Raw genomic sequence first — 13,738 nt, forward strand, 5'->3', positions numbered from 1 at the left:
ATATGCAAGAGATGGATTGCGTTAGTCATTAAAAAGATCATACATTTGAATTAATTAATGTATACCAGACAGTCATCACATAAACAAGGCCAGAAAAACAGAAAGTGGAATGCCCCTTTTTCCTCAGGAGTTTTTAATCAATGTAATTATCTGTTTGTCTGTCTAAATTGAGAGAACCTACATTGTGATGAGAGAAGGGTTTCCAATGAAGGCATGCTCTGGAATGGACTTGATGTTGTTGCTGTGAAAACCCCTGTAAATTAGATTTCAGAACACATGTTATTTGTTGTCAACGAAACAAGGTTTAAAGTGTTTGTATTGGTGGATTCGAGAGAAACATACAGTATCTACTTACAGTTCTTTAAGGTTCGTCAGAGCTTTGATGGCAACGGGAAACTCGTCCAGATTGTTGTAATTTAAATCCCTGTGGGGGATGTAAAACATGATTATTTCCCATATTAACAAAAAGAACTAAAAAAAAGTAAATTACAACTAGAATAATTTAAATGGCCATAGTGCTGCTTTTGAAGGCATAACCATTGTTACAAATTAACATGAAATTATTCAATTTCTGCACAGAAGAGTATATATCCTGTGCTGTGTACTGTGTGGCAAAAAGGTAAGTACACCCTCTTAGGATTTTATAGTTGAACAAATTTAGACATATGTGACCTTCACCTTGTCCTCAACAAACCTTATAGTAGATAAAACTAATCTCATTTGACAAATAACACACAGAAATTCTACTTTTGTCATTACGTATTTAAAATAAATCCCTCAGCATCCAATGTCCAGAAAATAGCAGAAAGACACCTCAAAGTATGGAAGTTATAAAGGAGCTTCCTATGAAATACTTTTGGAATAAACCTAAGCGGTATGCAGACATTCTCCTGTAGCGTTACCTAACTTTTCCTTCACTACTAGGTAAACAACACAGTTTCTCACAAAGGGCTTCCTGTTTGTAAGTAGCAGGGGCCTTAACTCCCTGCCTTTGATTAACTAGGATATGGATTTAGTTCACATCCTAGACATGTCCTTTCCGGCTTTGTTATGATATCTCCAAACTCAATTTATATTACACTAACAGCAGACGTGATCACCATGGTTCACCTTCCTGCTTTGAAACAGCAAATGTGAGAACATCACACCCCCAGTAATTGATGTCCCCGTTGATCCGATTAAAAAAAAAAAACATTTGGTTTCCCACAAAAGGGACTGGACCATAATCCTACTGTTGAAAACAACTGAAAAACATGTATTTAAAAGATTCTAAATGTGTATTCACAATATCATTCAAAAACACAACATGATGTATAGAGACACTGTGGGAGAGAGCGGCATTGTTTTTCTTCACCTCTGTAATTAGGGTATCAAATTTGTTGGTTTCTTTGAACCAACTTTTGTCTTGTAATCTATTTAAAGCCTTGGAGACACAACACAAGGAGTACCAATATCTTTGCACCTCTGAGCTGCTAACTATCTGGTTCTGAGCACGAATGTATGCATGTGTAGTACGTGCTGTGCCAATCTCGTTATCCTATGTAGGCTGTGACAGTGGTTTATTCCTTGAAACGTTTCCAGTAATACACTTATGTAATCCCTGCTACATCCTGTATGGTGATGAGTAAGTGCAGTCTATTTTTTGCAACACTTTCCATTGACTTTTTCCTGCTCCCATCAACAGAAAGTTTTCTTTAGGTCCTCACATGCTTTCAATTACTAGCAGTGATCCTTTTCTAGGGCACAGGTGGTCCTGCATTACAACTGCATTAGGGTGACTCCTCTACTTGGCCAGATGCAAACTTCCACAACGTCAACACAGTGGAACGAACTTATAAAAAATACTATTAAATTAAAATGATTTCAATGTGGTATTAAGCTGGCCGGAAAGGGCGTTAACAGGTATTATCTGCTCAACCACAAACTTAATTTGAGTATACGGAAACAAATATACTACATTAATTTTATTAGGTCTGTTTGTGTTAGACACTCATAATATAAGCATTAAATGTACACAGGAAATTAGCTTACTCATGCAGCCTTGTCATGAATAGTTTTTGTATTGAAGAGAGAGCAGCCTCCAAATACATACCATACTAACACTAGTATGGATAGTAATGACTGTAAAGCTGTGACTGCACATTCAGAGATAACAACAAAGGATTTAGCTTTCAGCATTAAGTAACAGTAGCCAGTGCTATTGTTTCAGGGCTATTTTTTATTTATGTTATCATTTGCATAATAAAGTATATTTTTTATCAAACGGATGATGTTATGGGCATACAGTACATCCATTTTCTAACCCCTTCTTCCAATTTAGGCTTGCAGGGGGAGCTGGAGCCTATTCCAGTAAGCAACAGGTGCAGGGCAGAGCAACCCATGGACAGAATGCTAGTCCATCGCAGGGCAGACAGACACAAACACCTAGACCCAAATTTCCCAGAAGTCAATTAACCCACCTCTATATTTGTATCAGTAGAACAAAGAGTATGTTTTTTTTTTTGACTGTGAGAAACTGGAGGACCTGGAGAACATAGAAACTCCATGCAGACAGCACTCCAGGAATTGAATCCAGGGCCCCCAGCATGATTAATCATGATACGGCATGATTAAAGAAACGCAAGGCAACAGCTCTGACGCTGAACAGGTATTTCAGTAGTACATACTAACCCTAATTTAAATGGCGCTGAGGAGTGATGTAAATTCATGAGCTTTTATTGTTTTGTATTGCCTGATTAAGGACAAGGACAACACGTTCCTAAGGACTGGGCTATTGCCACCCTCTTTTTTAATGAATTATATGCCAGGGAGCTGCTTCAAAATGGGGTGGGAGGAGAGGTGTAAGAAAAATGTGAAAAAAGTAAGAAATGTGATACTGACATGTGATACTAAGAGAAGTGGGAGAGATTAGGGTCTCCTGAACTTTTTGTTTTTAAACTCAGAGTGCTGAAAATGTCATATAACTATTGATGAAATAACTATTCATGAGGAATAACAACACCCAAGAATTAAGTGTCTTGAAAAATGATTTGTTGAGTGTTTTTGCCAGAGTAAATTTGGCTCAACTTGCTTGGCTGAGGGACCTCCTTCTGGCCTTTGGACAAGGAGGCTGGGACCCCCTTGCAGAGTGAGAAGTGACCAAGTGGGACTGCAAAGGTGGAGATGGTTTGGAGGAGAAATATAAAAAACGAATGCGAAGTAGAGTAATATAGTATTTATATTTTTTTAATTGAGGAAGTGACGTCAGGAATGATTAAGAGTTAGGACAGCTGAGGTCAATTAAGCTTGGCTGCTGTTATCCATCTTGAACTTTCATTGCAAACTGCATAATAAATATGGTAGATATTGTTACATACTGTATGAGGTCAGTTAATTAGTTTTTTAACAGAAGGACCAGCATTTTCTAAGTATATAATGAATATGTACCTCAATAATTTTATCTACAGTACGTTTTCAGCTAGGCCTATTAGCACCACTATCAATCACAATCACAGAAAATGTGATTAAAATAGATTAAAAAAAAACATGTTAAGTTTCAAGTGTAAAATAAGTCAAAAATAAAAAGAATTAAAACTTTCATGCATTGTGACTTCCGTGAGCACTAACACACTCCTAAAAACATTCATGCTTAGACCTGATCAGCCTCTGAACAGACTGCTGTGGAGTTTTCTGCCACTACAAACACAGCCAGCTGGAACAGGTTGGCTGCACATGATCATGTCCTATTGATGATACTGGCAAGTTGGTCCCAGAGATTTGCTGTCGGTCTCAGGTCAGGAACTAAAGCTGTCCACAGCATGACCTTGACATTTTTTTCTTGAAGTCACATCACTGTAATTCAAGGATCTCACATTGTCCTGCTGGAAAACCAATGCCTCTCAGATTGGCTTGCAGGAACCTAAAAATGTTGCTCAAGGACTTTGCTAGCGTAATAATGAGCAGTAATTTTGTCCTCAATCTGCATCGTACATTGGCTCGACCAACTGACAACTGGTGACCCACTGAATCTAAGTAGGTGTGAGCTTGGACAGTACCTGGATGGAGACCTCCTGGGAAAAACTAAGGTTGCTGCTGGAAGAGGTGTTATTGGGGCCAGCAGGGGGCGCTCACCCTGCGGCCCATGTGGGTACTAATGCCCCTGTATAGTGACGGGGACATTATACTGTAAAATGGTGCTGTCCTTTGGACGAGATGTAAAACCGAGGTCCTGACTCTCTGTGGTCATTAAAAATCCCAGGGCGTTTCTCAAAAAGAGTAGGGGTGTCACCCCAGTGTACTGGCCAAATTTCCCATTGGCCCTTACCAGTCATGGTCTCCTAATAATCCCCATCTATAAATTAGCTTCATCATTCTGTTCTCCTCCCCACTGATAGCTGATGTGGGGTGAGCGTTCTGGCGCACTATGGTTGCCGTCGCATCATCCAGGTGGATGCTGCACATTAGTGGTGGTGGAGGGGAGTCCCCAATACCTGTAAAGCGCTTTGAGTGGAGTGTCCAGAAAAGCGGTGTATATGTGTAAGCAATTATTATAATTATTAATGTAATAGTAAGAGTCACCAATCATCATGATGTTGCCACATATACTGTATTAGTGATCGTCAAGTCTGTATTAATACCTCCGATGTTCTCTGGTCCAGAGAAGATGGCAATTTTATGTCGCTGTCAATATGTTACCACTGAATGGCATCTCAGCAGGCAGATGGAGAGATCCAGTCATACTTTTGATGTCCAAGTTAAATCTCTGAGAAATATATTGTGCTGTAGCCACTACACTAAAAAATCAATTACAGTATGTGGATGGATCAGATGGTCTTGGGCTGAAGTGGTGACTCTTTGCCTTCTAGAATGCAGACTGTCCCTCACAGAAACTATTTCCTGGTTTATCTGGAATCATATGCTGATTGTCAAAGCAGAACATCTTATCTTTTTGGAAAGCTTTCCCACAGAGTCAATCATGTTGATAGAAACTGACATATGTTCATTGTTCAAATTCATATATTATACTATTATATACTAGTGGATTGACTTATACTATTATATTATACTATTCCTGTGTTTTTCAAAATTACAATTAAATTGAATTGATATTTACACAGATATGTAATCAACTGATTCTGGACATTTTAACCTGACCTAAGTACAAAACAAGTTGTTGTTTTTTATAAAATCACATGACTTCATGACTACGTGAGCTCAGTATCTACTCACTATTTAAAATATAAATGAGCTTTGTATGTCACTATTATTCATTTAAAACTATATCATCAAAAAATAAAAACAGAAAAACAGTCTTTAAATAAAAAAAACAGCCAATGACACTTCTGTAGTAAATGGTTTGCAAATGTCATGCATCAAGCTATAACAGCAACACTTATGTGTATGAATTTGTCAAGTTGCACTTTGTTGCAGTTAAATAAAATAAACATTATACTACATGGTATTACTCCAACAATTAAAAATAAACTTAAATGAATTAGGTTTTTATATGTCACTTGAGAAAATTCACATCCAATAAATAATGCAACCAGGTATTGAAAACCTAAAATATTTGTACAGGGTTCTATCCATCCATCAAGTTATTTAAAAAAGATGCTTTTCAAAATCCTTTTTGATGGACAAACTTAATTTCACGATTTGCCAAGCAGTTCTTGCAAGGTAGTTGAAGGGACCACAGTGGCGAAAATAAAATCTAGAATATTAAACTTGACCTTTTTACAATCTGTTTTCAAAACTCTAATTACACATACTGTATGGCTTGAAAAATCCCAACAGTAGTACGTCACAGATTTACAATAGTGGAAAACAGTACTGAGCAGACTACAAGGAAATAAACCATAGGTCTAGTTTTCCAGAGCAGATAAAATCAGATGAAGTCTGATCTGCACTTAAATGGTTTCCTGTACCAAAAATGGTTAATCTTGGCTAAATATATTTAGATGAGTGGTCCTTGTGGGCCAATAATACTGCACCTGTATGGAGATTTATTGGAAGTAAGAAAAATCATGCTGTATGTGTTTGTCTGCATTTTATGCCATTTTGCTCATACTTTCTGCATTTTAATGAAAACATTTAAAATTTAAACAAGTCAGAGGTCAACTCACAAAGTCTCGAGGCTGTGGAGCCCATCAAAGCATTTCTTTCCCAGGGAGTGAATTCTATTGTTATGGAGATGTCTGTGGGGGAACATTAAAAGCACAGTCAGAAAAAGCACAATGCACCCAGCAGGCCTGAGCAAACTTTTCCCATTGGCTGAGTGTGAAAATAATAAAAAGAAGTGCCTTGTACTATATATGGCACGCTCATTTCATGCAAGTCATGCCAACTGTATATGTAATGTCAACAGTTAGAACTTCAAAGGACAAGATTGTTCCTTCTCTCAACACAAACATTGAGCCAGGCTAATAAACAAGTCTGGCAAAAGGAATCCAGGAGATCCGTGATGGAACCAAGAGATTTTGAGTTCAGACTTCAGCCATTATTGACTCTAGAAAATTAATATTACATGGTTGTATGAACCATGGATCAAGGTCCTTCTGTTTCTAATTGACAGCATTCTTGCGATCACAACAGCCACATCACAAAAACTTTTTTATTACCCAGAAAAAAAAATCAACAGTTTCACTTACAATTTAGAAAGCAAAGCATTCAAATATTTTATTTTAAAGATGCATGGTTCTTTATCTTTTCCCTGACATAAGATGTAAAATAAACTCATACACAATACACTTCACATCATGTTGTGTTTCGGCATTTATATTATATTATGTTCACAATGCCACGTCAGTACACACACCAGTGACACATTAAAAGATAAAATTCATCCCAGAAGCTTTCCAGGTTTCTGGGCCAAGTTTTCTCTTCGGGCTGTGAAACTATAGTAAAGCTCGTCAGTAAGAGTCCTAAAACCAGGCATTGAGAGGATTTCGTTTTGAGCATCTCTTTATAACTGGTTCTTAATTCTCTCTGAAGAGGTGAAAGCCATTGCCAGCACTGTAAGCCACCGGAGGTTGAGGTTTCAATGGATGCCCTCAGGCTGCTGTGGCATCAGAGCAGCGGAAGCCCGTGTAAAACAACTGGTTCCCCTACTTACCATTTCTATCTTCCTGAAATTGATGAATTAACTGGGCTACTTCCTTCCTGCACCCCAAGAAATAACTATAGTGTTACATTATAATTACCACCACAGGTTACTTCACGTAGAACAGTACTAAAGCAGGCTGCAAAAGTTTAGCTGTTGATCTGATGCCACACGGTCTAATTCTTGAAGGTATGTTATACGGTTGAGAAAGAACAGAAAAATGGCAGGAACAGTAACTGTCTTAATAATTACTCTTCAAATGCAAATGTTTATTTACAGATAGTGGATTGACTTAATTCTAGGTACTTAATCTTTTCTTACGTTTCGATACAATTTGTTTAGAACATAAAAACACAAGAAGGATCACAAACAAGAAGAGCTCATTTGGCCCCATTAGCCCATTTAGTAGTTAGCAGCTAATTGATCCAAGGACACCATATAGTTTCTTGAAAAAGCTTGTTCCATATTCCCACTATCTCTTGGGTAAAGAAATGCCTCTTCTTCTTTAAATGCACTTGCACATTTTCCATTGTCATCCTCTGGTTTCGTGTTGTGCAACTGTGGAATAACTTGTCCATCCTTGTTTCTGACCAAAACCCTTGAATCAAAATTCTACTAGCAACCAAATGAGAAAGATGTGTTCTTATGTTTCTAATAAACAACAGACATTTGTCTCTGGCAGTACCCCTCTTTTAAGAGATGAGAACATCCTGTTAGCAGCTTAAAAAATACACACAAGACGATAAAAATTTACCTATCTAAAGTTGTAGCTTCACTCCTACACTGCTCCTGAAATTACTTGATAATTAACTGTTACTTTCCAAATTAAAAGTTACTTTCCTTTTTATTTCAACATCGCTTATTCACATACATAAGAAGAAAGCGACATATTTAATTAACAGTAAAATCACTACACATTTATACACCTTGAGCAATTATTTTATTAAGTTATATTTATCTTTCAGCAACATCTTTTTAATGTTTATTGAAAAAAATAATAATCCTAGTTCGAAACAGTGAAGATTCCAGGTAAATTATCTTAATTCAAACAGGTGTATAAATCCCTATAAGAAATAAGAAAGTCTGCAAACAAGAGGATGCCATTTGGCTCATCTTTCTCATTTGGTTTTTAGCAGACAAGTTGTCTTGGAAGCTGTGATACAGCTGTTTCTTAAAGAATGATACTGATTCTCATTCTCATTGTTCTGTTTTAAAACTGCTTCCCCACAGTTTCCACCAGTGTCTTCTGGTTGGTGTTTTATCGCTCACTATGAAAAGGTTCAATGGGTTTAGTTTATCACTGCCTTTGAGGACATGAAAAACTTAAATCAGGTTTCCTTGTAGCCTTCTCTGTTGAAGACTATTTTTAGTTACTTGTCAGACTGTAGGAAGACTTTTGCTATCAGGCTATGAATAATAGTTCTTGTTTCTTTAAGTACAATTGATAAAACACCATCTGGAATTGATGATGTATTTATCTATAAGTGTTTCTTGCATATGAAACACATTTGTCTCTTCTATGCTAACATTATTTAATATAGAACTTTCTCCTTCTTTAGCCTGAGGCAAGTTATTGATTTGTTTATTGAACATCTGAGTGAAGTACAGTATCCATTTTACATCTGTCATTTCTCTTTTATCAACTTCAATGTTTCCCATTTTCTCTGAGACAGTATTTTATCCTATATTGTTGATACGATGTTGTCGTAATGAAAAAAAAAAGAATTATTCCTTTTCTATCATGAACTTTTCTAACTTTCTCTTGGTTTTATATTGGTGAATGTGTTATTTTGTCAAAACCAGCCATGTTTTCACTATCTCACTTTTTTATAAAGCTTTCAGTGGCTTTGTGACACATTTATATAGACACAAACTTACACTGCAATTATCATGGAACTTGTGGAATTATATTTTTGTATTCTGTACTCTCATTAAATGTGATATGTGTTGAAACTTGTACAATAATCCCTTAGGGTTTTAACAGAAGACATTTATTTGAATCTCATTTTCTTTTTGAAACACACTTGAACAAAAACATGCAACATATTTTTTTACTAGGTCTTTTAAAATCTTTTTTACAAAAATTGTAATTTTCTGCTTAGATTGTACTGTGCTGCTTAAATTAATGATACCAAGAAAATATATTTTGCAGGGCTTATTTCTAGGAAAAATACAGAAAGAGGTTATGCAAGGCATGCAAGGCTATTTGCCAACTCTGCTGTGTCTTCAGAAAATATTCACCCCTTTGAGATTTTTTCACCATTTGTTATGTTACAAACTCAAATGGAAATATGTTTATATGGGATTTTTTGCCAGTGATTTACATCAATTACTCTATAATGTCAAAATGGAATTAAAGTTTTGGAAATGTTTTAAATGCAATTGAAAAAACTGAAATGATTTGACATGACAATCCAACTTAAGCCTACAGTAGATGCATCTAATATCCTTGTAAGATAATACCCTTATCTTATATAATATCTTTGAAAGATCACCTTTTAAACTTCAATAGAATCCATCTGTAGTCAGTTCAGTTTGTTTGAAATGACTTGAGAAAAAAATACACCTGTCTATATAAGGTCCCTCATACAAGATCCTTCAGTTGCTCAGTGCATATCATAGCAGAAATTCTATCACGCAGACCAAGGAGCTGTCTGTACAACTCTGATACGAGTTGTGAGGAGGTTATATCTAGTGTGTTAAAAGTTCTTTGGAGCCCAGTCAGGGTCATCATTAGGAAATGGAAATAATACAGAGCCACTCAGTTTCTTATAGCTATGTTGTGTAAATGAAGGCATTAAAAATTCTGGTCAGAATACAACAATATTTGCTCAGGGGTTAATACTTTGTTCACTAAAAAAATTGGATCAGGGATGAATACTTTCTGAAGTGAATGTAAGTATAGTCCTATACATGATTATATATACATATAGATGTTCAAGCAGGTAGCTGCGTCAGCATCCGTAGACTGCAAATGCATAGCTAAAGGCTTAATCCATGCAGAAAAGAAAAGAAACACAAAGTTTCAGCTGTGGAGCCTTCTTCTGTGCACACCTGAACAAAACTCCACAGCCAAAACTTAGTGTCTCTTTTCTTTTCCTTTCAGCATGGAATATACCTTTACCTGTTTCTTTGTATATACATATGCCTTGTTATGCTACCTGTACACTCCACTTTTACAATTATTTTCAAATCTTAGTAAGCACTTTTGGATTACTACATTATATGATTATACAAAAGAATGAATGCTCACTGGATCATTTTTCAAGAACAAGGCTTACAGTATATACTGTATATCTGTGTCAGAGTAAAGACAGGCTTGCAACTGCATTATATGCTCATAAACTTTAAAAGAATGAATAAACAAATGTATACATATACGCACATTATACATACAGTGGATCAGACATGACATGATAATTCCCTACATAACAAAACACACAGTAGACAAGGTGAGATCAGACTTCCCTCACAAAGAAATAACAATCAGAAACAGAGGTCAAGGCACAGCTCTGACAGCTCCATGGTCACGAGACCTTGGAAAATCATCACGGGAATACGTTTACAGCTAGATGATGATCTCCAGCAAAAGCAATCAAACAGCAAGACATGCATGCTGTATTTTTCACATGTCAGTACTGAAATTCCAATAAGCAGGTTAGAAGCCTTGTGAATAACATTTTCAGACAGCATGAATCACTCACGCTGCTGACCTCAGCATTTCTAATTATGCACTCTTCAGTCATTTGGGGTTGCTTACAACACTGAGCCTATTTTTGCCCTTTGATTTGCCTTTTCATTGTGCAGAGAGCAACTCCTTAAATAGATCTAGGAGAATGACTGGGACTGCCATGAGTTGTGGCACCACACCTACAGTACCCTGGATGTTTTCGGTTTTGTTAGAACTAAGTGTCTCCACACATAAAGTGCTCAGAAATGTTCCATGTGCATCGTAGGACTAGTGTCAGTCCCCAGGTCATGCAGCGGCACATAACTCCTTTTCTCCAGCAACATGGGTCCGACATCACATAAACCTTCAACTCACATTGCCCATTGGGACAAGGAGTAAACATCTGTGTCCTGAAACTCTGACCTGCTAAACTGACCTGTATAAACTGGATTTCACATAACAGTGCTGGACTGAAACCACACCTCTGCATCTTGCTATACACACTAAGTAGCCCATATACAGTAGAGCTACAGTAGTGTTCGTGTTTTTGTTTTCACTGCTTTGAAGTTGCTGAAGATGTGTTTTAAGCATCTCCAAAGCTAAGTGTTGAAATACTAGCATAACATATAAATACAGCTAGTTTGTAATTTACGTTTACTTATGTCTCAGATATGCATATTGCTCCATATTCCCAGGGACACTTTGAGACAGGCATTTAAAATTTCTCTTAATTCGAAAGAAACATCCTTTCTAATTTATGTTTAAAGGCTAGAATAAGGCTTCATACATCTGTGACAGAGTACAGTCATGCTTGTAACAAATGTAAATGATGACACATATGCCAAGATAAACACTGATGACTAATGGCTGTGCATGACCAACAAGGACGATTAGCTGTTTCATTTCACAATCAGTTTCTGTGATTTGAACAGAATTAACTACACGGTGACTGTTAAATCAAACTTCGTGATTCAGTTATGAATATGGTTTAGTTATTACAAACACAAAAATACAAAGTTACAAAAAATGTTTTGTGGAAAAAGCATTGATTGAGTGATTACATTGATTAAGTTCGTTACATGCAGGGAAATTCTGCCTTCGAATTTGATGAAGTCTCCAGACATTAATTCAGGTGATTATTTATAGGTTTGACAATGTCAGCTTGATTATACAGATTAGTGATTTGCCTTCTACAGGAGTTTGAAGGCTATTGTGCATCTCTAGGACTCCATTTGTTGTCTGTTTGATTGGAAACTCATCAGATCACGACATTCCTCTACATTAGAACTCTGGTTAGATCAATGAGATGGTCATTGTAAGGGGAGAACATACCTTGTATTAACTCTGACTTATTTACCTGATCTTGTCTAGGTAAAAGCTAGTCAAACTAAAGGAGTATATTTTTATACCTAAGGCCTCTTATACTGTAGATGAAAAGAGTCCTGCCTAAAAACACTTGCACTTTTCTTGTAGACAGAGACACTACACAAATATGAGCCAAAGCAGACCTGTTAGTTGCTATGTACGGTATAAATTTCAGGAAAAAACTCACATAGTGTAACACATATTCAGTAGATTGGTAAATGCTAATTAATGCAATGTATTAAACGTTTATTTGGCACCAGGACGAGCCTGCCCATGAGGTCAAGACCGATAGGACCCCCCAGAAAGACTTAAGGAATCCCAAAGCACCACTGCAAAGTTCTTCAGTGAAGGAGTTTGCAGGGCATGAGATTTGAGTATACGCAAGGCTTTGGAGGAGCACTGATCTATGGCTTGATGGAAGAGATGGGGATGATTAAATAATAATGAATTGTTTGAATTTCAGGATCAAGCCAGCTCCAACTGCCTAGGTGTTTTATCCATTTTAGTGTTTACTAGGTGCAGGTGCTTGTAAAAAATGTACAAAAAAAAGCCACAAAGCAATATGCTTAATATTATTTAAGTGTATGCATCTGTCTGTTTAAACTTGCTAGTAATGAGATAACAATCTTAGTGTATAATATCCAGCACCTGGAGTTGTTTTATAGAAAAGCCTATGGCTTTTCAAACCTGGAATGGATCCAAGACTGCTATGCAACAGGATCTGATTTTTTTTTTCTCCTTGGATTTTTCTTTTGCTCACCTTTTAAACACCATTCACATTTAAAGTTAGCTTAGGAAATGACAAATCGCTAATATTGTAAAACTAATAATCTCATACTTACAAGACAACCAGGCTGGAAAGGTTAGCAAATGCAAGGTCGGGGATGTGTGTGATTTCATTCAGGGCTAATGTCATAGCCTGCAGTGTCGATAAGCTGCTAAGAGCCTCTATGGGGACCTCTGTCAGGGAGTTGTCATCCAGCCACAGGTGTCTCAGACCCACCAAGCCATCAAAGCAGTTGTGTGGCACACTGTAGATATGATTGGCGTCCAAACGTCTGGGAAATGAACATGGAAATATAATACAAATAGCCTTTTTTCAGTTAGTCATATATATGGAAGAAGGAACAAATGTACAGTATAGCTTGGTTAACTAACTAGCTTGGTTAATTTTGGAATAACATCCTATTTCAGAGATACCTTAATTCAATGAATCATTTTAACTTCTACTTCATAGTTTGATAGGAGTGCTCAACTATTGGAAATACTTCCAAATACTTCCACAAAGCTGAAAATAACCAACAAACGTATACAGTGTACGCAAATGAACTTTGATTTTTGGGTTTCCAATTTAAATTAGAAACACAGGAACAAAATAAATCCCGTATAATACTAAGGTACAAATGGCTGAAATACCCTTTTTTTTACATTGACTTAAAAATGAGTAAATAAAATGCTGAGGACTATTCCTCAGAATAAAGGGGAAGAATAAAAAGTCAGAATAACAACAAGGTATGGTAGGATACAGCAAGCTTTGTTCTCTCCAAAAATCCATTTACCCTTTGATTTAATACCTGCCTTCATTTAGAACGTAAAAACAGGATTTTGAAATTCACTGTCTAATC

At 36.6% G+C, this 13,738-nt stretch overlaps 1 protein-coding gene across 1 annotated transcript in view; it reads right to left on the minus strand.

Annotated features, from left to right (window-relative positions):
• LOC148829342 (leucine-rich repeat-containing G protein-coupled receptor 5-like) overlaps positions 1 to 13,738 on the minus strand; it is a 98,474-nt gene that overhangs the window by 19,306 nt on the left and 65,430 nt on the right. Inside the window, exons 5-8 of the mRNA XM_088924143.1 lie at positions 12,956 to 13,171; positions 6,102 to 6,173; positions 356 to 424; positions 182 to 253 (exon numbers count right to left, since the gene is read on the minus strand). Of these exons, the coding sequence (XP_088780269.1) occupies positions 182 to 253; positions 356 to 424; positions 6,102 to 6,173; positions 12,956 to 13,171 (429 nt within the window). The remainder of the gene's footprint in view (positions 1 to 181; positions 254 to 355; positions 425 to 6,101; positions 6,174 to 12,955; positions 13,172 to 13,738) is intronic.

Source organism: Atractosteus spatula, chromosome 8, assembly GCF_055471065.1.
Source record: "Atractosteus spatula isolate fAtrSpa1 chromosome 8, fAtrSpa1.hap1, whole genome shotgun sequence".
NCBI classification, from domain to species: Eukaryota; Metazoa; Chordata; class Actinopteri; order Semionotiformes; family Lepisosteidae; genus Atractosteus; species Atractosteus spatula.